Raw genomic sequence first — 22,852 nt, 5'->3', positions numbered from 1 at the left:
AAAAACACGTTAACTGTCAATTTGAAACCCCCTGAACCGAACACTTAGGACACGGTCCCGGCAAAGAAAACAAAAATTCCAGCATCCACACACGCGGAAGTGTAGCGATGTACTGTGCCGGGTGTTGTTTGTGTGGTTTGATGAGACCAGTCCAGTTCAGTCGACTGCAAACCGACTTGATAAGCACAGTGACAGCGAGCAGGTAGGCAAAGGCAACTAGCAGCAGGGCACCGGTGCAATCCAACGGTTTGGGCGATTTTGTGAGCCGCGCGTCCAAACACCACGGTTGTCTATGGCAGAATGTTTAATTCACCTGTTTGCTTGCAGCGTTATAGTCGATCCGTGTGAGCCACCGGTGGCGTTTGCTCCGAAAGGTGCAGATGATGATGTATGGACCACCGCCACCGTCCACTTTCGCACCCATCTCAAAAAGCCCTCACTCGCTCTCTCTCTTTCTCTCTCTATCTCTCTTTGTCCATCCCCAAAGATCATGTTTCTTTCACCGTGCTCTCCTCTTTCAACTTTCTTCTAGTTCGCGATCGTGGGCTGTTTTGGGAGGCTTCGAATACGCCGCGTGGTGCTGCAAAAAACGGTAAAAGGAGAGCGAGAGATAAAGAGTGAGAGAAAAACACAAACACACGTGGTCATTCCGGGAGATTTCGCCGGCATATTTTTTTTTCCCCTTCGATCGGAAAGAAAGCAAAACCCGGAGAGCGGGTTTTCGCTGTTTCGCTCGTGTCGTGCTGGCGTGTACGCTTCTTCGTACCTACAGCATCGCTACGGTTTGCCGCACATTTTCGTCTGCGGGAACTTGGTGGCTTTCTTTTCTCACCCCGTGTGGAAGATCTCTGGCTTGTGGGGGTCCAAACTGAAAGAGAGAGAATGAGAGAGATGGGGTGTAGTAGTGATCATCTGCAGGCTTATGCTTTTGTAGCCCTCCAAGTTGGAGACGAGCCTCCGCTAGAAGGAAACAACATTGCGTGTGCGAGAGAGAGAGTGATACGAAGAAGCGCATTCATACGCACCACTTTTACGCACCTGACCTCCGGTTGGGATCTCATCCAAGGCATGGTACCATTTCTGCACACCACTCAGGAGCCCCCCCTTCTCCCAGCCACATTTGCCGGACATTTCACTCTCGCATGAAAAAGAAAGCGAGACGGGGTAAAGGGAACAACTGCGGAGGAGGTGTTCTAGACTCGCAGAGCAGATCATTCTGACGTTGATGAGTTTTATACACAACGAAAACAGGTTTGCGGGCGGGAGTTCTGATGAATTTCAACAAGCATTCAACCGGGGTGGATGTATTCTCTCAAGGTCAAGTTTTTATTCTCGATGACCCACGCAAATATTGGTCACTAGGGCAGCCCGGAGCACAAACAACTGGAGAGAGTTTCCTCCGAGTCGGTTAGTGAACTGGTTCTTCAAGCCGCTCGCAAAGTTCTTGTTGCATCGCCGACGAGGTTTGCGTATCGACATCTTTATTTCCCGGACATCCCGACAAGCGCCTTGCGGCTTAGATCATTCTGATGTTGATGAGTTCCACACACACACACACACGCATACTGCAAACAGTTTTCTGGACTAGAGTTCTGATGGATATCATCCATCAGAACTCCAGTCCAGAACTCAAGGTCAAGTTTTCATGCTCCACGACGCACAAACAAACTAGAGAGTGTTTTCTCCTGGGCCTGGGCTAGTCAACTGGCTCTTGGAACATACCTACCAGCTGTTCTCAAAGTTTGTGTGACACCGCCGACGATGTTTGCATATCCGCATCTTCACTTCCCGGACATCCCGTCCAGCTCCGGAGCTCCTTGATGCTTCGCGACGTCGAAATGTCTGGGCAAGTTTCTCACGCCGTTTCGCATCTCCATTCGCAAGGATTAGTCCACTAATGTGCAGCTAAACGTCTAAGGAAACCATTCAAAAGCGCACCCATCGGACGTTGTGTATCTGATTAAGCGAGCGGCGTGCGGCCTCCACACATCCACCCGACGGTAAGTACCAATTAAAGGCGGTTGCAGTAAAAATAAGCTTATCGAAATAAGCCCCGCCGTTCGATTAATTGAGCTATGAAAGCAGCCTTCTGCTTCTTCACCGCTTCCTTTTGCATCCTGATGCACATGGCCCGGTTTCTGCTTTTTTTGTTGTTGTCTGAGCCCCGGTCTCCGGATGACACCCGAGACTCCCGGGTCCGTGTGACATAAAAACAACTGTTTAACGACCATATTTACACGGCTGTCTGAAATGGAACGGATCCGGAATTCGCAATTGCGCACAACCGCTGACCTGATTGTCAGTGGTCCGTTTGGGATGTTCGTGTAGCGGGTGCGTATCGACACGGGTCGCCACAGGTGTGGCATATTGAAGACGTCGCAGGAGGCCTTTTAATTTTCATTTTGGGTCTGGTTTTTTTTTTGAGTACCGTTTTTCTAGCGTTTTTTTTCAGTTGCTGTTGCAAAACTGCCACCACACTCGATAGCCGAGCGGTTCCGGAAACGGTACCCAATTTCTCCCAACTAATGGTCCCCAAATGCTAGGGGACGTCAATCGAACGACGCCAAACAGCGATACGATTGATTGCGATAAACAATCGCACTGCCGATTATGACCCGATTTCTCTCTCTCTCTCTCTCTCTCTTTCTTGGTTCACCAAACCAATCCAACGGAACCGGAAAATGATCTGAATCTGGCATGTATGTGGTGGCTCTGTATAGTCACCCGAAAGTGTGATCGGTAGGCTTTGAGCCCGTTAGGCATACACATCCCCAACGGAATGGATGAGTCCGGGGAGGGAAAGCCCGTGTGTGCGTGTGTGTGTGTGTGTATGTATGTGTGTGCGAGAAGTGAGCAGGCAATGGGAGTTGCCACGAACAGAAATAAAACTGTCCACCCTGGGTAGTTCGGTTTCGTACCACTTTCGACCAATTAGAATTCCGCCGTGTTGTTTGTTTTTGCGGACACATCCACCACTGCCGGGAGTGAGCTTCTTTTAGTTCATCTTTTGCTTTTGTTTTTTGTCCAGCAGATTTGGAGTGGCCAGCCCAACCTTTCTACCGGATCCCGTGCGAAGATAATGCCATAGTTGGTGGTCCCGGTGGTTGGTGCGAGATGGAATCCATTCCAGGTTGATGGAATGCATTATTTTGAGGCCAACTGAATAATTCCTCAACAGCAACTGTTCGGCTGTGGGTATGTGCGGAAAATGATAAGCAGCCCATTAAACCTACGATCCGGATCAAGATCGTTCGGCGCTTCCGACGCCGTGTGTCATGCGATTGGGATGATGTCGGCTATGTACGCATACTCCCTTGTGAGATGATGGGGAGAGCTGTGAGATTGTCAAGGATATTAAAAAATAAAATAAATTGTGATCAATTACTATCTTGGAGACAATTCTACATCTTTCTGAAGCAAATGGCACCGAACAATGTCCACTTACTTTCTTCAAACAACATTTTCCTGTTCTAGAGTAACTTCAATTAGTACAGGCAACATCTGTTCGGTCTTCGCACAACTCAGAATTGAGAATCCTGACATCTCCACCTCCAACAGCAGTGTCACGACCTAATCTGTGTGTGTGCCGAGCGAAGGGCACCCAGCACTTGGACGACGCTTGGGCCTGGGGACGGTAACGGGAAAAGCTCGTTCCGTTTTTGTTTTGTTTTGTTTTTTTTTTTTTGGAAAGTGCCAATTTTGAGTGATAGTGTTATTTTCGTGTTTTATATATCTTTATTCAGTCCACAAGCTTTCGGTGCGGACTTTCTTCCCGGGGTGCGCAAAATGTTTGCCAATTTTTTCCTTTCCTTCACTTCTTCTGCTTTGTCCTTCCTTTTCTTTCTGGCTCGTTCCTACCCCCGGGGGTGAATTGTTTTTGTTGCTGTTCGAAGGGGTTTTTGTTGCGTTTTTATTTTGGCGAGCGAAATACCTTGTGCATGTGTGTGTGTGTTTGAAGGTTTTTTTTTTCATTCCTGCCTCATTCGAACGCTTCACGTTTAGTAGGTTGACATCCCTTTCCATCGCTTTCCGCGAATCCACACCTCATAACTCGCACGGTATGATAGGATCGAGGTAGGTTTTAGGAGCCGCCAGCTTTGAACCTCATGTGAATGTGTTTTCCCTTCTGTGCCTTTTTTTCTCTTTTTGTAATTTTTTTTTCTTGCTTGCTGTTGTTGTTGCTGTACGGCATCTTTCCCTTTTTCCTTTCGCACATTCCAGACCTTCATTTCCCTTTTTGACCAGTTTTCTACAGTTTTCTTTTCGTTGTTTTCGTTTTCTTTTGTAACTGTGCGCATTGTCTTTTTTTATTCATTTTTCTTTCGCTTCTTCAGTTTTATTGGTTGTCACTTTTGCTAGGCTGATGATGATGGTACTTGATCGGGTTTATCCTGTACAGCGCGGTGTACTATTATCTTGTATTTTGCACCATTTGTTCCATTCTCGCTGATATGACAGGTGGTTATGTTGACAATACCTTTGGAATTAAAAAAAAAAAAAAACTCAACTCAGGATCTTTAAGTAAGCCAATGCAACAAGCATCCTTACAGAATAAGAATTACATCCGTCCAAAATAAGACTCCGTGTTAAACGGTTACTTTCTACCATTAAATTGGAAGGTCAACAATGCACCCTTTTAGAATTCTCAAGTCTTGATACGTAAGATATCTTACATATATGACAGTTATTGCTGAGCTGTCTGCTAGTAAATTGTTGACAGATGACTTCAATAGAACTTGCAATTACTAGTCCACATATTGACCTAAATTTTCGGAAATTCTCGCTTTCCCTTGCCCTCATACATCCCTTTATTGATTTTGAAGACATTCTTTACCCAACAGGTGTCCGGAATCTAGGACCCAAACAATATAAAGTGCACGAAAATAAGATGTGTACACACGTGCAATGTTGACGTTTTCCCGATTTTGTTTTTTGTGTGTCTGTATGTTTCTTGCCTCCCCAAACACTTGCTCAACGATGCATCCGAGCATTGAGGTTTCCCCCGCCGTCTGTTGACAAATGCTATTTTTAGCTATTTATGACTTTTCTTTCCCCATTTTTGGAGCTTCATTAGAGAGCTTCCTCCCGGATTTGAGTTTCCAGCAAGCTGTGATGCACGGATGCACGGGCCCGTGCTTGCACTGCAATTCACCCAGAAACTCTAGACGCAAGCGCCTTGTACGGGCTATGGGATCCGGATCTGGTGAAATGCATTGCAAAAACTGGATACAAGAGGACGGTGGGATCCTGCGAGGAAGTAGAACTACACGCTCAGGTGTTGATATGGAGAGGATGGTTATGGGGGGGGAAGGTTGTAGGGGGGAGTCCTCTCCACTGCTTGGCGTACTAGGCTCTCGCCGCGTATCTAACATGCCGATGTTGCAGTGATTCGAAAACCATTAGTCAAGTGCAGAAGCCATACTTCTCAAAAAACCTCTCAGCCCAGAGTGGTCAGAGGAGTGGTGGCCAGCGAGGGTTTTCGGGGGACGCAACGTATCGCAACGTGCACGTGATCCACGTGAAGATGATTGAGAAGCATGGCTGACCGGTTTCCGATCTGAACCCATTCACTACACCGCTTGCCGTCCTGTATCCCACCAGACTGTCCACCTTGCTTCCGTTTTGGTGGAAGAGTGCAGCCTGTCGCCGCTTCTTCCTATCGACACACTCGCACGCTTGGGAAGGTGTTGCAGTGAACGGAACGAAAGGGAAAGAAAATACCATTAGGGCGAAAAAAAAAGAAATCAGTCACAAATATTTTCCTTGCCACTGTCCACTTCTACCTCTGGTGGTACCCTTGGATCGATCGATTGGCTGGCTGGCTGGCTTCACGTCGCATATGGTTACGGGACGCATCGGGACGCTTAGACGGATGGGCTAGTGTAGTCATGTAGAAGACCACTGTAAGTCTCTCGACCGGCTGTGCTGACCAGAGCTCGCCTCGTTCAAGAGACCCGACGGAGAAAAAAAGGGTGTAAAAGAAAACGAGAGGCTGCTCTGAGAGAACTGGGTGCGTAGTTCGGGAAGGTGTGTGGTGTGAAGTGGCTAGATATGAAGCAGGGAAGTTGGAACGCTGGAATGTCACTGTGAGCGCACTGCAAAGCCCGCAAGATGCTGTGTCTGTGTGTCCGATGCGCCTGCCCTACCTGTCAGCACCCGAGTGAAGTTCGCCGAAGAGTGAGAGTGAGCCCCGGCTTCCGCGGCATGCCGCCATATGCCTGAAGGGTAGACTGCCGCGCGCGTTGTCGTCATCACCGCCATGCAACTTCAGATGCTGCTGCTCCTTGGGGAGCAACTGGGGGAAGCTGCAACAGGGAGGGGGAGGAGAGCAGACGTTAAGTGGATTCCACCAAATGAGGTCAGAGTTTCCAGCGAGCTCGTTTCACAGAGAGGCACAAAATAAAGAGTGTCGAAACACGACCTCGGGCATGAATGACGAGCATCCGCATTGGGATAGGTGCGAGTCCGGCAGTGTGCGAAGCCACCGGTTGTCAGTGAATTCCGACCAACTTCCCCGATACACCTTCCTTTCACGCAACGGCGATGCACCCCGGAAAGAACCCTTTGGCAAAAGTGGGAAGGAAAGGAGTAGTTAAATGCTAACGTGAAGCTTTTGCGCTTGTGTCCGGGAATCCGAAATCCCGAATCTGATCGCTCCAAACTAAAATTGAAACGATACGTGTGCGAAACACGCACCAATGGCGGCCTAGTTGACATACTGCCACTTGCTACAACCAGTAAGCCTGCTCAACGTAGCGTTATCGTCGTTGCCATCTACATTGTAATTGTTTTCTTTATATTACCGAAAGCCACTGACCGCCATGGAGATGCGGTCTTCGGCATCAGAGCGCGCGATGAAGTGTTTGAGTCCGAGTGCGTGAGTCGTTTAAGCAATACGGATCGACTCGTATGCAGACTACGTCCACGCACGTGGACCGGACGGGGATCTACAGAACGGAGTACGCAAAGATGTATGCAAACTGGCGAAATTGTGATTTTCGAAATCCAGCCAACGGAGCCAATGGGCGTGATTGATAGAATAGACCTCACCAAAGGATGTCACACGCTACAGGAAGAGTAGGTTTTTTTTGTTGTTGCTGTAGTTATGCCTCGATGTGGAGAAAGCCTTTTCGTGCCACTGCGCAAGCGGACGCAGGTGTTGGTGTGCGCTTTTTTTTTTGTTTCTAAGTTGACGTTTGACTGCTGTCAATCGCTTGTGCCGACGCGCACGCAGCGAGTGATGGTTTGAGCTGATATGAGCCGGACCATATCTACCAGCGCTTCACACACAGCTGTCAAAAAACAAAACATGCAACGAGGACCAAAAACTAGTTAGCGATAGATAGGGCAGCAAACAAATCAAACGAAAACAAAACCCAATCACCAGCCTGCGAGATCTAAACTCCTGTTAGAAATAGGGCGGGCTTTTACTGGTTTGGTTGTTCTCACTTTCGAGCCAGGGTCGGACAACGGAAACCCGAAACGACAAACTGGAGCGGAGAGACTGGATCCACTGTTAGGGTTTTTAGGCCCCGTCCTCAGGTGCTCTAGTAGCCCGGCTAGGGACTAGGCAGATAGATGGAACATTCGTACCGAAGTTGCAGATCGGAACCGGACGAACTTCGCCGATACCGGGGCGCCCAAGAGTCAGCAGCTCTCGTTTATATTATTTTATGTTTATCGATAAGAGGATGTGCCGGGAATTCCGCTCCATTTTCCAACCGACCAACACCTCCGCGGTTACGGTTCTGTGCCTGAGGCTTGGAGCAAAACGGCAACTGAAGCCGCCGCCAGTAAGATGCGCACCCTGGGTTTAACTTGCGGTGGCCGATTTGGATCCCACTTTTTCATTTTGTGTTTTGTTTGATATGTGTTCTCTCTCTCTCTCTCTCTCTCTCTCTCTCTCTCTCTCTCTCTTCATTTATTTCAACCTGTGACGGGATGCGCATTCGAGAAAGGTTCCTTAGAAAACGGTCAGTGCATCTAGTGCTTTCTTCCCGCCTCCCTGTCTGTCTTCCCCCCCTCGCTTTTCACCACATTCTTTGCATCTTTTTTTTTCTTTCTCGTTTGACTACTTTTTCATCAACTTCCCATTCAGAAATGGAATGGAGTCTGGACAGATATACCTGTCCAACGTCCAAGTAGTAGCAGCCGCTTGTCATTCGCGCATTGGAGCCGCTGTGTCAGTGCGCTATGTCTGTGTTTCTTTTTTTGAGCTCTGCTTCCCCGAAGACTTGAGGCACATCTCGGTGCCATGCGACACTACCAATCCCTCTGCATCCATCCAATTTCTCCGCCTCCCGCATCCGAACCGATCAACAATCCCGGTGACCGGTTAAGATAAAAAAAAGAAGAAAAACAACAGCAAAAACGGCAACTTGATGGAGTACCTGTTTGACTTATTTCTTGTGTGAAGATTTGCGGCCTCCACCGCACACACACACACACGCGTCAGCGCAGGTTAAGGGGATGGCCGTTCTCTCACAGAAGAACCGTAGCGGATGGCTTCGGTGGTGGGCGCTGCTGTGGTGCGCACATACGCGCGGCACGCCGACTTTCCTTTCTCGCAGTTCGTTGCGACTTTCTCGCCATAGCGTCCGAGAGGGTTTTACGGTTTTGTGCAAAACCGTTCGCCAATACCCCCGGTCCGGTGTAACCCGTGGCAAATCAGGTGAAACTGCTGCCCGATTGCCCCGTTCTTCCCAGTGCCGTGCGGCATCAGTGTGTCACCGTGTGCCGAGCGCAACGCCGGGTCTCGCCAGACATATCGCCGGACATTCGGAGGGAGAGTGTGGCTCCCTCGCAATACCGTATGGGTATGGATTCTCAACCTGGCAAACGATTTGATAGTCATCAAACGATTTCTAATCATGTTTACTACGAATCGTAAAGCCGTCTGGAGCGAGAGAAGAAGAGAAAAAAAGCATTAGGTCCCTGCGAACTTCCTCCATTTTTTTTTTTATACGGATGCTCCATTGAAGAAAAATCGTCCGACAGCCAATTACGATGTAATGAGCTTAAATTAATAATCCTCTCGAATCGCTTCTCTCATACCATTGGACCGCGTGTGTGTGTGTGTGTGCGGCGTTTTATTGAATTTTTATCTTCTAAAGCTCACTAACAAACTGCCTCGCAGCAAACCAGCAATCACACACCGCCTAAGACGTGTTGTACGCGTAGTAAGCGTATGCATCGACCCCCATCCTGGTACAGTTGTCCTGCGGTATGGGAAACATGTTCTCCACATCGATATCGTACCGTGGCAGCTTCTCGCTGTTCATCGTGCAAAAGCAAAGCAAAAACATCCTAATCACTACCGTTGCCGGCTTACGAGCGAATTGCAGATCTTCTTACCGTAGGAAATTGATCACGTTTTGGCCGAGCGTTGGTTCTCGGGCGAGCATCAGCGCCGACAGATACTTTTGCGATTTTGTCTTCTCCGCGCAGTGCATTATGAGCGCCCATGAACGATAGTCCGTATCGATCACGTACGTGTTGTAGATCTCCTCATCTAGAAGGAACGTTAGGTGTGGAGGTGGAGAATAATTATTCTTTTCCCTTATGGGAATTATGTAAGTCATTTTTTTTTCTTGGGAAGTGATAATTAATCTTACTCTGAAGGAGTTAGACGTCAGAGAGATTCAAATCGCAGAGAACTTTTATAACTCTTTTCTCTAAACATACTCTGAGGGAGTTGCTAGTCGCCCGAGAGAATCGAATCGTAGAAAGCTTTCATAACCCTTTTTTGATTCGAATCGCAGTTTTTACAACTCTTTTGAGAATTCGTTATAATTAAACACACCCCGAGGGAGTTGAAAATCAGCAGAGAGATTCGAATCGCTAAGAGTTCTTACAACTCTTTTGTCACTCGAATCGCAGAGTTATAATTAAACACACTCTCAAGGTTCCCAAAAAGACTCGAATTGCAGAGTGCTTTTATAACTCTTTTGTGATTCGAATCGGAGAATGTTGGTACAACTCTTTTGCGGTCCTAATCTCTCTAGGTACTATCCATTCCTCCAAAGTGTTTATAACGACCGTCTAAAGAGTTGTATAAACTCAACTTCCAAAAAGAATTGTGAACCTCTCTGTGATTGGAATCACAAAAAAAAGGTCGAAAGCTCTTTGCTATTTGAATCACAAAAGAGTTGTAAAAAACTCCTACTGAATTCTTTCACCAGAAAGATTTAAATGTGTGTGTGTGTGTGTGTGTGTGTGTGTGTGTGTGCACACTCTCGAATACTTACAGCTACTTTCGGCATGCACCCAGTGTGCCGGTTGCGCATAGTCCGGTATGATCCAGGTGATGTTACCCTGCTGGAAGGTGGCCTGCGGGTCCTCCAGGAACACGTACGTGAAGTTCATCGTCACGAACCCGTCCGAGGTGACGAACGAACCGCGCATACACCCATACTCCGGAAACATCTCGGTCGAGGCAAAGTACTGTATCACGTACCAGGAGCCCATCATTGCGTTCAGCCCAAAGTTGCGCATCGCACGCACCTGAAGCGAAACAGCGAGCATCAATCGTACTTCACAAGCGGGGCTGGATAACGTTCGCATGAGAGGTGAACCATACCTTAGGGCATTTGTCATTGCGGGGACGTCGGCGTGGTATTTGACTGCTCGCATCGTCTATGCACAGTGTTAGCAGCAGAGCTATTATTAGACAGCTGTAGGCTGCCCGCTCGCAGAACGTTACACGTTTCGCTGCACGGCCCATACTTAGCTGGACTGGATCTCTCCGTCGTACAGGTTCTTCCCGTCTTCAACGCACCAGTATGGCACCGGATGCAGTAATCTTGTAGTAGCTGTGGATGGACGTTTACAGCTAAAGTATCAAATTACCATCAGGCAAAACGGTCTCCCTAATTGAACATCAGGTACAACATCTTGAGCTCGATACGCAACCCCGTATCGATGATGAGATGCTGATCGCAACCACATCATCATCGCTGTTCGGCGCAATCAAACGACACAACAGCGACCGAGAGTGAGAGTGAGAGTATAGAAAAACGATATTTTCTTCCCTTCGCATCGGTAACGGAACTTTCGCTGGACCAGACACCGGACCAGAGAAGTCGATTTTCCAAGGGCTACTTGGATGCTTCAATGTCCGCTTTTCCCCACTTTCCTTTGCTGGCAACAAAACATTGTCCTCCTCCTCCTCCTCCTTCCCGCACGAGTTGTTTTCCCCCCCCCCCCCCGCAGCCGAAGGCTCCGGAAGGTTTCCTGCTGACGATCGGGTCGAGTCAGCTGAACCACGGCATCAGCAATGTTTGTGCAGCTTTATTTGATTGGCGAAAACAAATGAAGCAAATCATTTTCGATTTTTTGTTTTGTTTGTTTTTTTTTTCTTTTCGGAGCTTCGATGCCGGCTGCACAGTTTCACCCTACGAGCGCTTTCGACGGTGCCCCGAAACCTGCGCCACCGATCAGATGCCTGACCAGATCTGACGATGGAGATTGCTTTTTGGTCCCTTTTTTTCTTGAACAAGATCGCTTGCTTCTGATGCTGCGCGCTCGCTCGCTCGCTCTGTGTCTTTGCCGTTGTTTAAATTATTGCTCCACCCCCCCCCCCCCCTTCCTTTCCCCTTCGAACGTATCAGGAAAATTTTGGAAAGCATTCCAGCACCTCTCGAGGGAGCGCGCACCCAACACATGCCGGAAAGAAATTAAAAGCAACAAAAAAAAAAAAAAACGGGAGGCAATGCAGGGCAGTAATAAAACGGAAGCGAAAATTCGATTGCAGTCAGCAAATTTCGGTGCGAAATAGCGGAGGGTCTACCCTGCGCCCATCCCACTCGGAGGACCCTTGGATTTTGGGAAGCCTTAGTGGCAGTTTTTACACACAAGTCTTTGCCATCACCGATTTTATGTGTTTATCTTTTCGAAAACGTCAATTAACATCCGGCACTGGCAGATTAGAGTTGCGCCCGTTGCGTCCGTTGGGCCTCGCGCGCGTACTTCACTGAGGGGTTTTTCTTTCGTTTAGGTGCTTATGAAGCAATTTGTTTGAATTTCCACTACTGCTCAGGTGGAAATTGTTTGGAAAATAGCAATTAATTAAACCAGCAGGCACCGCACACGCGGAACGAGATTTGAGATTGTTTGGTGTAAATTGGCCGGACATACACTGAGGGTGCAGATATAACACAGAGACGGGAGGGTAAGGGCACGTTGGGTTTTTTTCTTTAAAAAAAGCAAGCGTCTGACATATTCTTTGGCTATTTTGTGGCATTTTTTGTAAGGTTAAATTCGATTAAAGATAAGCGGTCGCTGCGATACTCTGCTGAAAAATGGTGGTAAGCAAGATGGCCGAACTTCAGTTGGCAACAGGTTGAGAGTGTTGCAATTTGATAGATGACACACACACACACACGCAATACTTACAAATGATCTTATGTTCGTAAAACTGCGATTTTCAAATAAAAAAACTTCGTTGTGTCCTCATCTGTGGTAGAACCTTAACTGCGTTCTGCGTTCTCGAAGCTTAAGGCAATAGCGACAACTTCACCAACGAGAAGCGAGCGTTGAGAGTTCATGATAAGACTACTGATACTGGATATGGTCGTTCTTGTACGCGGTTCGCCCTTCTAGAACGTGCAACGATGCTCGTGGAAGCCTTAGGAGCACGTCAGTAACCGAGGGTAGAATGTGATCTCAGCAAGAACTCATCGCGTGACGTGAAGATGATAAGCACTAGCTGTGTGCAGCTCCCGGCCAAACGCACCAGATATGATTTCACTCTGCCAACAGAAGTGGAACAGGATCCGTGACGCATTAGCTCCAAACTAAGCAAAAAACGCCAAGAAAGTGTATAAACTTGCAATGCCTACAGGAATAGCCCCGTGAGTAGAAGAAGCAAAAAAGCTAAACCATCCCATTAAATAGCGGATCAGTGGAACCAAGGTCGCATATAGCGCGCAAGTTTATGAACCACCAACCACCGTTTGGTAGCGGACGGAAAGTTTTCCAACGCGGCCAGCAAAAGTTGACCGGGCCGGGACACTGGTTGGCATCAAGTAAACCATCAAAACAAACCAAGTTAGGCCTTGTGTGCTAGGTAGCCCTCATCCCAAACGCTCCATCGGCATCCGGACTCTGCCCTGTCTGTCACGGTTGTGACGCGACTTCGGACACACTTGGGCAAAGGTATATCCGGTTAGTCCAAAACGAAAAAATAGACGATACACAACGGAATGGGAAAATAAAAACCCAAACAACTTCTCACCCTCAATCCCTGCCCTGCTTGTGTTGCTACAGCTCATCCCACCTAACAGGACGGATCGTCTCTCTGTAGGGCATCGAGTCAATCGTCAAACGAAAAAGGGCAGTAAACAGTAGATCTGGTCGTAGGAATCACAACCCTATCACTTCCAGCCCCAAGACAGGTTGGATTTCATCGCAACTATTTCAGGAGCTGCACCGAACGCTTGTCAGGATTGGATCGATCGATGAAATCGTTGTGTGTGTGTGTGTCTGTATGTTTTTTTTTTGCCATCCTAGGCGGTCCGAGAGGTTTGGGAAATGAAATCGAAGAAAATAAATAAATAAATAAAAAATCACACGCACGCACGCTCGCATATGCTGGTGGTAGGGAAAAGCGTACACTTCGAAGCTCCCGAAGAAACGGGTGGAACCGGACTGCTCGATCTGGATCACTTTTTCTATAACAGGTACCGGACAAAACGCAACGGTCGACTTCGGCTGTTCGGCGATTGTGTATGCCAGAAGAGCGAGCGCAAAGGGGTTGGATTTATGCGTTATCAGTGGAAAACGAAGTCGTACGCCTTGTAGAAAATGATACAGATGTGAAGAAAAGGAAACTGATATGATAGACTCACCAAGACCTGTTGCCTTAAGCGAGCTAGAAAGTGAAGGTGTTTGTCACATATTATTTTCAGTCGTTAGAATGTTTTAACTTCTGATTCGCTGAGATCTGAAAGTTCTGATGTTTTACGGGTCCTTGGTGACGACTACAAACAATGTCTTCTCCTACTTGGATTGACGATCTGCTAAGGTTATGGTGGCCATAAGCTATTTTACGAGACTTGTTAGTGCCCCTAGGGTTGCACAGTTCGGATGGGATTTGAACTCCGGTCCTTGCCGTGTGCAAACGGGCACCGTAACAAGGTTGACAATCCCAATATTTGTACTTTGGAGCTTTGGAGCCTCTGCTTCCAAATTTTTGCAATCCTCAATCTCTAGAACCACCCAACAATGGCAGAAACTGAGATTTCTATCCGCTGTATAATTTGCGACAGGTTCCCTTCACTCTGCACGCAGTTAGAAATGTGCACCGCACACGCACACACACACACACCGTTGACATGTTTGCGAGTCATCGGCGAAAGTTCGCAGATGAAAATCCAGCACCCCCAAAACCCCGCTCATAATCTTCACCATTTTCGGCAGGCCTTAAGGCCCCGAAACGCCGCCGAAAGTTGTGATAGTTGATCAGCCAAGGGTCTTTCGCCGTCTCTGTTTCGTCGCTGGATTCCGGCGCGACATTCCAACGGGGCGGCTCGTGAAGGTTTGCGATGAAGGGCACGGTGTGGTCACTATGTGTTGGCAGATTCATTCACGGTCACGCGCATTCGGGCACAATGTTGGTTGGGCTGCTGATGCAAATTTTGTTGCGAGAGTTCTCCTCTAACTCCCCCCCCCCCCCCTCTCCCCCCCTTCCACCATCCTCTGTGCGAAAACGAACTTTCTCATTTGACCAATTGGCCCGAAATACGCTTTTTTGATTTTGGCCCCGGAGGGACCATGGCCCTGCCCATTGGTGGTGGCCGGCAGAGACAGAGCGAATGAGAGATGTAACGAGTTGGGAAATGTGTACATTCACACAAGATGGGGGCCACACATCTCCTTGTGGCAAGTGGATGTGTGTATGTGTGCGCTGAAGAGCGCGAACATTCGCGCCCGGACGAAGAAAGGTAAGATGCAACGTGCAAATCACAATAATGGGTCATAAAAGGCACCGTTCAGTTGAGGGTCTGAAGAAGAGAAGATCACGTGTGACAACGAACGAAGATCAATCGGCAACAATATGATCGACGCGATGTGGCGGCGATGAACGGGACGTGTTAACAACATGCCGCAGCACACACTCGCCATGTGTACTGTTCGCCATTTTGGTAAAGTGATAAAACAAAATGACAACAGCAGAAGAAACAGGAGAGATAAGAGAAGGAAAAGGCAAAGTAAAACAAGAATAGGTTAAAGAACGAGAGGGAAAGTAAGCGGGATAGGAGATAGCAAGATAGGAACAGGCAGCAGACACATGGAAAACACAACTCCCAATTACCCAAAAAATATGAGAAACGACAAATATTCGACCTATGAAGCAAAACAGTAGATGCGTAAAGCAGGTTAAAGTAAAGAACGACCGAGAGAAAGGGCAACAAAAAAAAAGCGCCAGATAGGAAACAGGTAGTAGATAGCAGAGACATCGGCACCTAGTACGCTGCAAATGTGTAGCACAAGTTTTGCAAAAAGAATGCGGCCAGTAAAAGTTGTACACTAAAACATCGACGAAAAGTTGAGGCTATAAAAAAACACACACACACTCGAATTGACCGCATAGGAAGAACGTAATGAAAGCACTAGAATGGTAGTGGTGAGTGTCAGGATACGCTTTTGCTTCGGAAACTTGTCAAAGTTGGTCACACGAAAGACGAAAATGGTGAAGGGGTTCCCTGGTAGACTAACTACCCTTTGCCACAAGGGACTGGAACCCGGAAAAGGGCGGATTGGCTGAACTGGGCGTTGCTGCTGCCGTTCGGTGGGACCCACCCGTGCAGCAGCTTTTACCGGGTCCGTGTGCCGAAGATTAGGTTCGGGATCATAAAACTGTCCGTCCGGCTTTCTAATTTGATTTTGGGCTCCCCATTGATGAGGCGCGTATTAGACCGACGGCGAGACCGATGCGACAAGCGAACTGTGAGTGGCTGTCGACAGGTAGGGCAACATGACATGACATGGAAGGTGCGTCATTGGTGCGCGGAATGGCACAGATCGAACACGTCACAGCTGGCAAGGGAGATTGCTGATGTCTTGTGACTAGTTTAGCGAAATCTTAATCTTCAGGTGCATGTTATTATGATGATAGGTAATATGTTTGGAACTCAGGAATTCGTGGAAAATTCTACGTGAATATATGCAATATTATATCGTATCACAGGTGAATCCTAACAACATCTATACAGAGCAGTTCTTGCTCAACTTATAAAAGCATGATTTTTTAGCGCATTACAGATGGAACTGACTCTGATAACATAAGTAATAATAAGAACAATGTCAAGGACTCCTGAGTCTTAGAGAATGTCATACGATTTGTATTGCCTATATTCTATGATTTTTAATCACATCACAGGTTGATCCTGATAAGGATCACGAAGCATAAAGAGCAATTAATGTCTAATTTTAAGAGATCAGAATTCACAATTTACAGAGTTTATCAAAAGCTTAACCTTCATGTTTTATTATGTTACGAGGTACGTAGGTACGATGTCAGGAACTCTGGATTCTTGGAGAATTCCACAAGAACAATCTCAAAAATGAAATATTGGTCAAGTTCTACTATTTCTTCTGGACCCTAACAATATCCACATAGAGCAATTGTTGCCCAATGTATAATTTGATAGGTCATCAAAATCCTTATCTTCAAAGGGTTGATCGCCGGCCTACACATGACAGAATCGGGAATCAAATCCTATCAAGATCGCGGTCTCCCGTAGTAAGGACAAACCAGCCAAATACGGTGATACCTTTAAGTCTAGTAATTCAATCAATGGCCGTCGTCATCTAGTAGGTAGTTAAGCCAAAAAGTAGAAGCAGAAGAACTTCAAATATTATTGCCACATATGATAAGCACGATGTCAGGAAATTCGGATTATTCCAGTACTACACGTACACAGTATCAACAAAACAAAATGTTGAATTCTTTACTTTTCGAGCTGACAACAATGAACGTCCGAGTGAAACATTGTTCAGCTTCCACGATGTCTTATCGCACTACGGTCGGACCCTAACATCCATCCATCATGCGCCCTAAGTGCGGAAGAGGCAAACACCGGCACCTAACCTCTGTCCCGGTGCAGTAAAACACAAAACGGTTTTCCCAGCGCGTCTGGAGACAATCGCACGTGAAAAGTGATTTGTGAGATTCTACACCGTGACCATTGTTGTGGACACCGGCACCAGTGTATCCTACGCACACCACACTTCTGTAAAGCCCACGGTTGACCCCGGGAAGGCGTCCTGCGCGTCTCGAGCCCGGGGGTCCAGCGTCGAAAGGTGAGTGTTTCTTGTGTTTTGCGTCCTCACACGTATCACGTCCGTTATGACTTCTCACGTTCCCGTTTTTTTTTTTTGTTGGTGATGGTCGACACTCCAGAGAGCCCACAATCGATGGATAAATCATTCTGCAAAGCTCTCACTTTCATACGCATGTTAGTCGCGATTGCAAGGGTGTCATGTACAGCTGGTTGGGAGGTCTTCTTATCAACTGCCAACATTCGTAAGCACGTGCTTTAGAGCTCTCTAGAGGTAAAGATTTTGCTTTTGAACTAGGGGATGTTTTCTGGAGAGAAAAAAGATTTGTCACACACACACACAAAATACAACAAAACCCCGAAATGAAACTAAACCAGGTGAAGTACACCGAGGCGCTGAAACAATCAGCCCTGATTAGTGCACACTTTCACGTTTGCGCCCTTTTGTTTTGGGGTGGGAAAGTACCCGTCTGGCTCGTGATTGTCATCCAACCATGCTGGGCATTAAAATAGATTGATGCGTTTGAGACTCTTCTTCTTGTGTAGAAATGCACGGCTTTCAACCTAATCTATGGGAAAACGTTAATTATTAACTGCTGCCCGTGTAAGTGATGGCTGCTGTACCACCTCTAAAAGCTCTGCTCCCGAACGGTAGTTACCCATTTTTTTTTTTTGATGATTCGTTATAATATCTCTAACTGTTTGAAAGCAATCATCAACCCTGTTTACCTTCACCCATGTCAACAGCTCATCGCCCATCGTTTTGACGAACTAAACCTCAACACCAGCGGGTGCATTGGAATGCAGAAGACACGCAAGCGGTCGCAAGGCTTTCTGCAGCCTACTGCTCATCTCACCCTGACCCACACGTCAGCCGCGAGAGTTTCCGTGCTGGTGAAAAGTGAAAATTTTTGAAGGCCACCGACCCCCGATCGCACACCCCGAATCATCGATTAATCGAGCGCAGCGCGCAAGCGATCGTACCCATTTTCGCGGTCATTGCCCAGCGTTTGCTTCCCATCTTGATCACCTGTGCGTGTGAGGGCGTTCACCCTTTCTTGCAGACTTCGGCCAGGGTCGCCCGGACCGCATGTCACTTAATGGGCTTTTAATGGGGTGGGCAATGCCATTCACGCGTGAACTATTCGCATTCGCGTGTGCTGGTGCCGAGATCTTCTGATGGCCATCAGGGACGTGGGCGAAATTGTGGAGATTTTAGTGTCGCAGTTTTGAAGGGTGGAGGTGGAGATGTCAGCAACTGTATTGGAGCAAACAACAGCTTCGCAACATGTTCATTTCCTATAAGTCTTGATTGGATGAAGTTTTTGTTTTTGGGGAAAGGTCCAGCAATTGCTCACTAGGTTTGCATTCATTTCCAATTATGGATGTCACATTAGCACCTTGCAGTAGAAGAAGAAGGTCCACTATTAGATGGCATGACCTAGATGATACATAGCTAACACGCAAGGACACGGTGGTTAAGATCTTCCTGCCAACAGGAAGCAAGCCTTTAAAACCCTCACCAGGTAGCCAAACAACATTCCTTCCGACTGGAAAACCATCAACATTCCTTTCGCCTGTATAGATAGTGGACCCGCTCCCTCTCACCTCCTCCACCTGCGCACCCACGTGCAGAGAACGTAGGTTCGATTTCGGAGCTTCCCGTTGCTCGCATCGCCACACTGCCACCGATCAATCAAAACTAAAAACCCTTCCCCTGGCGCTTCCGTCACACCCATCCAACAAACTGGGCGCGCGCGCGTGTGTGTGTGTGTGCGAGCCCACGAGCCTGGGGCTACTTTCGCTTCGCGGTGTGCCAGCGTGAAACATTCACTGGATTAATGGATTAATTAGCGGAATCGGCATCCCGAAACAGGGTCAAACACATACATAAACATTCGAACTGGTGGCCCCGGAGGCGATTCCGGGATCAAAATGTTGTTCTCTCCCGTTCGAGTGAGGCGAACAGAAGAAGAAAAAAAAAAACACGGAGAGACTCACAAAACGAAAATTCGGACACACCCTTGTATGTGTTCCGCGCCAGCTCCAGAACGGTGCCCGGATTGAAAGAAAACTTGGAATGTTGCGTATTGATCGCACAATGCGCACCGTACCGACAGGCTGTCAAAGCTTGTCCCAATGGATTTGGTGTTGGTGCTTGCGGGAAGTTTCAAATGCGGCATATCCAAGCAGCAAAGTCGGTTCCTATATTACAAAGAAATTTGTCACAATTCATTTCTACCGTAAAAATGCACCATTTTTGGGCACTAAAACCTCTCAGCGATGTCAACCTGCCATTTTTGGCATTTTTGACTTGATTATTTTAGTGCGGTTTTGTGACCGAGGCGATAGTGGAGCCTTTATAGGACCGGAAGGTCGAAGGTCAATTCCAATCTAGACTAGTGATGAGAACTCCGGAGTGAATTACATAATCCCCTCCAACTCCGACGTATAAAAACGGGAATTTTCTCCGGAGTAATCTGAAGAAACTTGCAATTGATTCTGTGGTGCACTCCGGAGTTGAATCCGGTATCAAGGTATCTAGAATCTTTCGCTTCTTGCTTGACTCTAAATCCTCAAGAGATCCTGACATATTTAACTACCAGTACTGCCTTCCTTTTCTTATTTTTGTCTGTTACTGTATAGACAAGCATCGAGATCCCAATTCCGATCTCAATTCCCAATCCGAAACATTCATCACAATCTCTCATCACTATTCTGGATAGTTGTGCCTTGGCCTGGTAAACCATGTACTTAACTCTATGATCATTGTTAATATTGTCTTACCTTGTCTAGATTGCTGGATTATGAGTTGGTTATTCACAGCTCAGTCTAGATTTTAACTCTTGACGCTCAGAAGATATTGGGCCGCCATTACCGTTTGTCTTCCCCGCCTATAGAGTAACATATCTGCGTATAAGATAATAAAAAAATCACACTCCAAAATGAGCCGATATCGTTCACATTAGTACGCAGCACCGGTATAAAAAAAAACGGCATCCATTACCACGATATGATGCGCTGCGCTTCCCATCATTCATTTGCCCTCCTTACACATGCAAGTCCCCATCGTACCGCGCTCACTTTTCTCACTTTCACACGCTTACAGCAGACAGACCGCGGCTGCAAAGTTCGCCTGGCTAATCGTTACCACCGTTCAAGAAAAATGGCAGCGTTTTCGTGACCCCTCACAGCACCTCGCGTAATAGGTGCCTCCGTCTAGTCTACGTCTTCTCGGCTGCAGTCATCTGAGCAGCAATTGATGCCACAATTATTGCCCGAGCGCGCGCGCGCGCTCGTCAATGAAGGATGCGTGGAAAAGCGGATAGTGGAGGGATGGGGATTATCGAAAGTGAAAATCATCAATCTCATCTTCCGCTTCTTCTTGCCCTTGCGGATGTTTTCCCTTTTTAAAGTTCCAAACTCGACGGCACCGGTGTCACACGTTAGTCGGTCGGTTCGAAACGTTGTCTGATGGATGTGGAAGGCCTGCAGCTTAGAAGACATCTTTTTTTTCAAAAAGGACGGTTGCTTGGTTTTGGTTTGGACATTGGTTGGAGACATTTTCTTCTCCAAACCGTGAATGGATACCTTAACCCGGGCGTGCTCGGACGTGTAGTTGATAGATGTTCCGTCATCCAAGTGTTGGGTCCAGTTTTTAGCGAGGGTCAGTATCATTCCACGAGAGAACGTCACATCTCGGATGTGCTAGAGTACTGTGTGGTTTTGATGGGTTTCAAGGGCCGTTGTTCTTTCATTGATCTGGCTGGTCTGCAGTTGGTCTTCACGTTTAAAACAATCCGATAAATTATCCGAACGATCTACATCTTATTGTTGTACATTTTAAAATCGCATACTGTTCCAAACATGTGAGATACCCGCTCTATGACCTACGAAATGACCTGGATCCTCTAAAATGTGCGCCAATAACGTACCAAGTCTTTTTTTATTTCGCACTCGTTCATACAATCATTCATTCATCCTCATGCATCCATCATTCTATGTCGTCTGCTCCAACACCAGTTCGTATACAACTAATCTTAAGTATATTGTATCCATTGTAATGAAAAGCCTCGAAGAAAAATGTCAAGTAGACGCAATCTATACAGACTTCAATGCTGCTATCGATAGACTAGGACACAACCTCTTATTAGTCAACCTTGTGAAACTTTGGTTTGGTATTGCTGTTATGGTTAGGAGGTTTTTCCTCCTCATTTACTGGGGTATCTGATATCCCTCAGCGAAGCGCACTATTCTCTTCGTATTATTAATTAATGACTGCATCACTACTATTCCTAGTGATGGACACCTCCTTGTTGCTGATGATATACAAATCTTGATCTCCGTATCTTCGTCCTCCGACTGTCGACTGACTGACTGACTACTTCATGAAAAACCTCCTATCTTTATCCCTTCCCGCCGTTCGATTTTTGATCAGAATGATTGCGTCAGAAGATCAGAAGAGAGTGCGTTTCGTTTAATAGGGATCAGCACATGTTTGACTTCGATCTTCCAATTTTCTATTTCCGTACCCGTCTCATCGACTCCACAGATGCCTTTTAACCTTCATCACACATGTTTATCTATCACTTCTTCCCTTTACCCTAGTTATTAGATAATTTATATTATTAAACTCCAAGGGCAGACAATTGAATTATTATTAAGTCGGATGGAGTTATGAAATAAATAAATCATCGTACATACAAGCGAGGTACAAAATTTAATAGACAAACAGAAGAAGAGGAGTGAAGAGAGGAAGGGTATCAAACTACTAAACCATTCGCTAGGTAAAAAATATCCTTAGGTAGGTATCATCCCTGCCCCGCTGCAGTTCTCTAATTGGAACATTGGGCGACCTTTCAATGTTTCGAACTGCGTCCGATAAGGTGGGTCGAGCAGCCTCTTACTCCACACAAGACCATAGAAGATATATCATGGTATCCGAGGCCTCAGCCACATGCTTTGGAGTCGACCAGTCCTATACGCTTGGAGATGGGCGCCTAATGCGGCGTGATTAAATTCGAATTCATTCTAGTAGACGTCTTACTACTTACACTTTCATTACAATACAACACAACACATAAATCATCGTTACACACAGGGCGTGGTTTTATTTATATATATTTTTTTTTGAAAATTTATGGAATCGAAAATATTATGTAACAGAACGTTTTGCCGATTAGTCCTAACTGCCAATGGTAATAACTGTACACCGGTGTCGCCCTATATTCACAGCATCGCTTGTCAATTTTGCTATAAAAAGCAGTGCTGACCTTACATTAAAACCTTTCCGAGAGAGGATTTGTGACGGTGGCACTTGCTTTTGGGTGGTGGTGCAGTACAGTGACCGAAAATAACGGGTACGCCAGACGGCTAGCGGTTCACAACTATAAAGTATCTTTTGCTATTAATGATTTAATTTAAATATAATAATAATAATAAAGAGTTCAATAAATCTGCGTTTTATCATCTGTATTTTAAAAAATAATTAATTTTGTATCTTTTTTTAAATCAAAATTATTAAAGGAACATCGACCACTGCATTGTACACACCGTATCCATACCGTTTA

General features: G+C 46.7%; 3 protein-coding genes across 3 annotated transcripts in view; 1 reads left to right on the top strand and 2 right to left on the bottom strand.

Moving 5' to 3' along the window:
• Nucleotides 1–22,852, bottom strand: part of LOC126563177 (synaptic vesicle glycoprotein 2B) — a 383,950-nt gene that overhangs the window by 69,546 nt on the left and 291,552 nt on the right. The gene's annotated exons all lie outside the window — the stretch shown is intronic.
• LOC126560710 (ras-related protein Rab-10-like) overlaps nt 1–22,852 on the top strand; it is a 254,816-nt gene that overhangs the window by 218,791 nt on the left and 13,173 nt on the right. The window lies entirely within an intron of this gene.
• Nucleotides 9,159–10,728, bottom strand: LOC126560370 (apolipoprotein D). The gene is made up of 4 exons (XM_050216334.1): nt 10,580–10,728; nt 10,248–10,503; nt 9,355–9,511; nt 9,159–9,273 (listed from the first exon to the last, which is right to left on the bottom strand). The coding sequence occupies exons 1-4, from the start codon at nt 10,721–10,723 to the stop codon at nt 9,159–9,161; spliced, it is 672 nt and encodes a 223-aa protein (XP_050072291.1). The 5' UTR covers nt 10,724–10,728.

Source organism: Anopheles maculipalpis, chromosome X, assembly GCF_943734695.1.
Source record: "Anopheles maculipalpis chromosome X, idAnoMacuDA_375_x, whole genome shotgun sequence".
NCBI classification, from domain to species: domain Eukaryota; kingdom Metazoa; phylum Arthropoda; class Insecta; order Diptera; family Culicidae; genus Anopheles; species Anopheles maculipalpis.
This window is presented reverse-complemented; position numbering and strand designations above follow the sequence as displayed.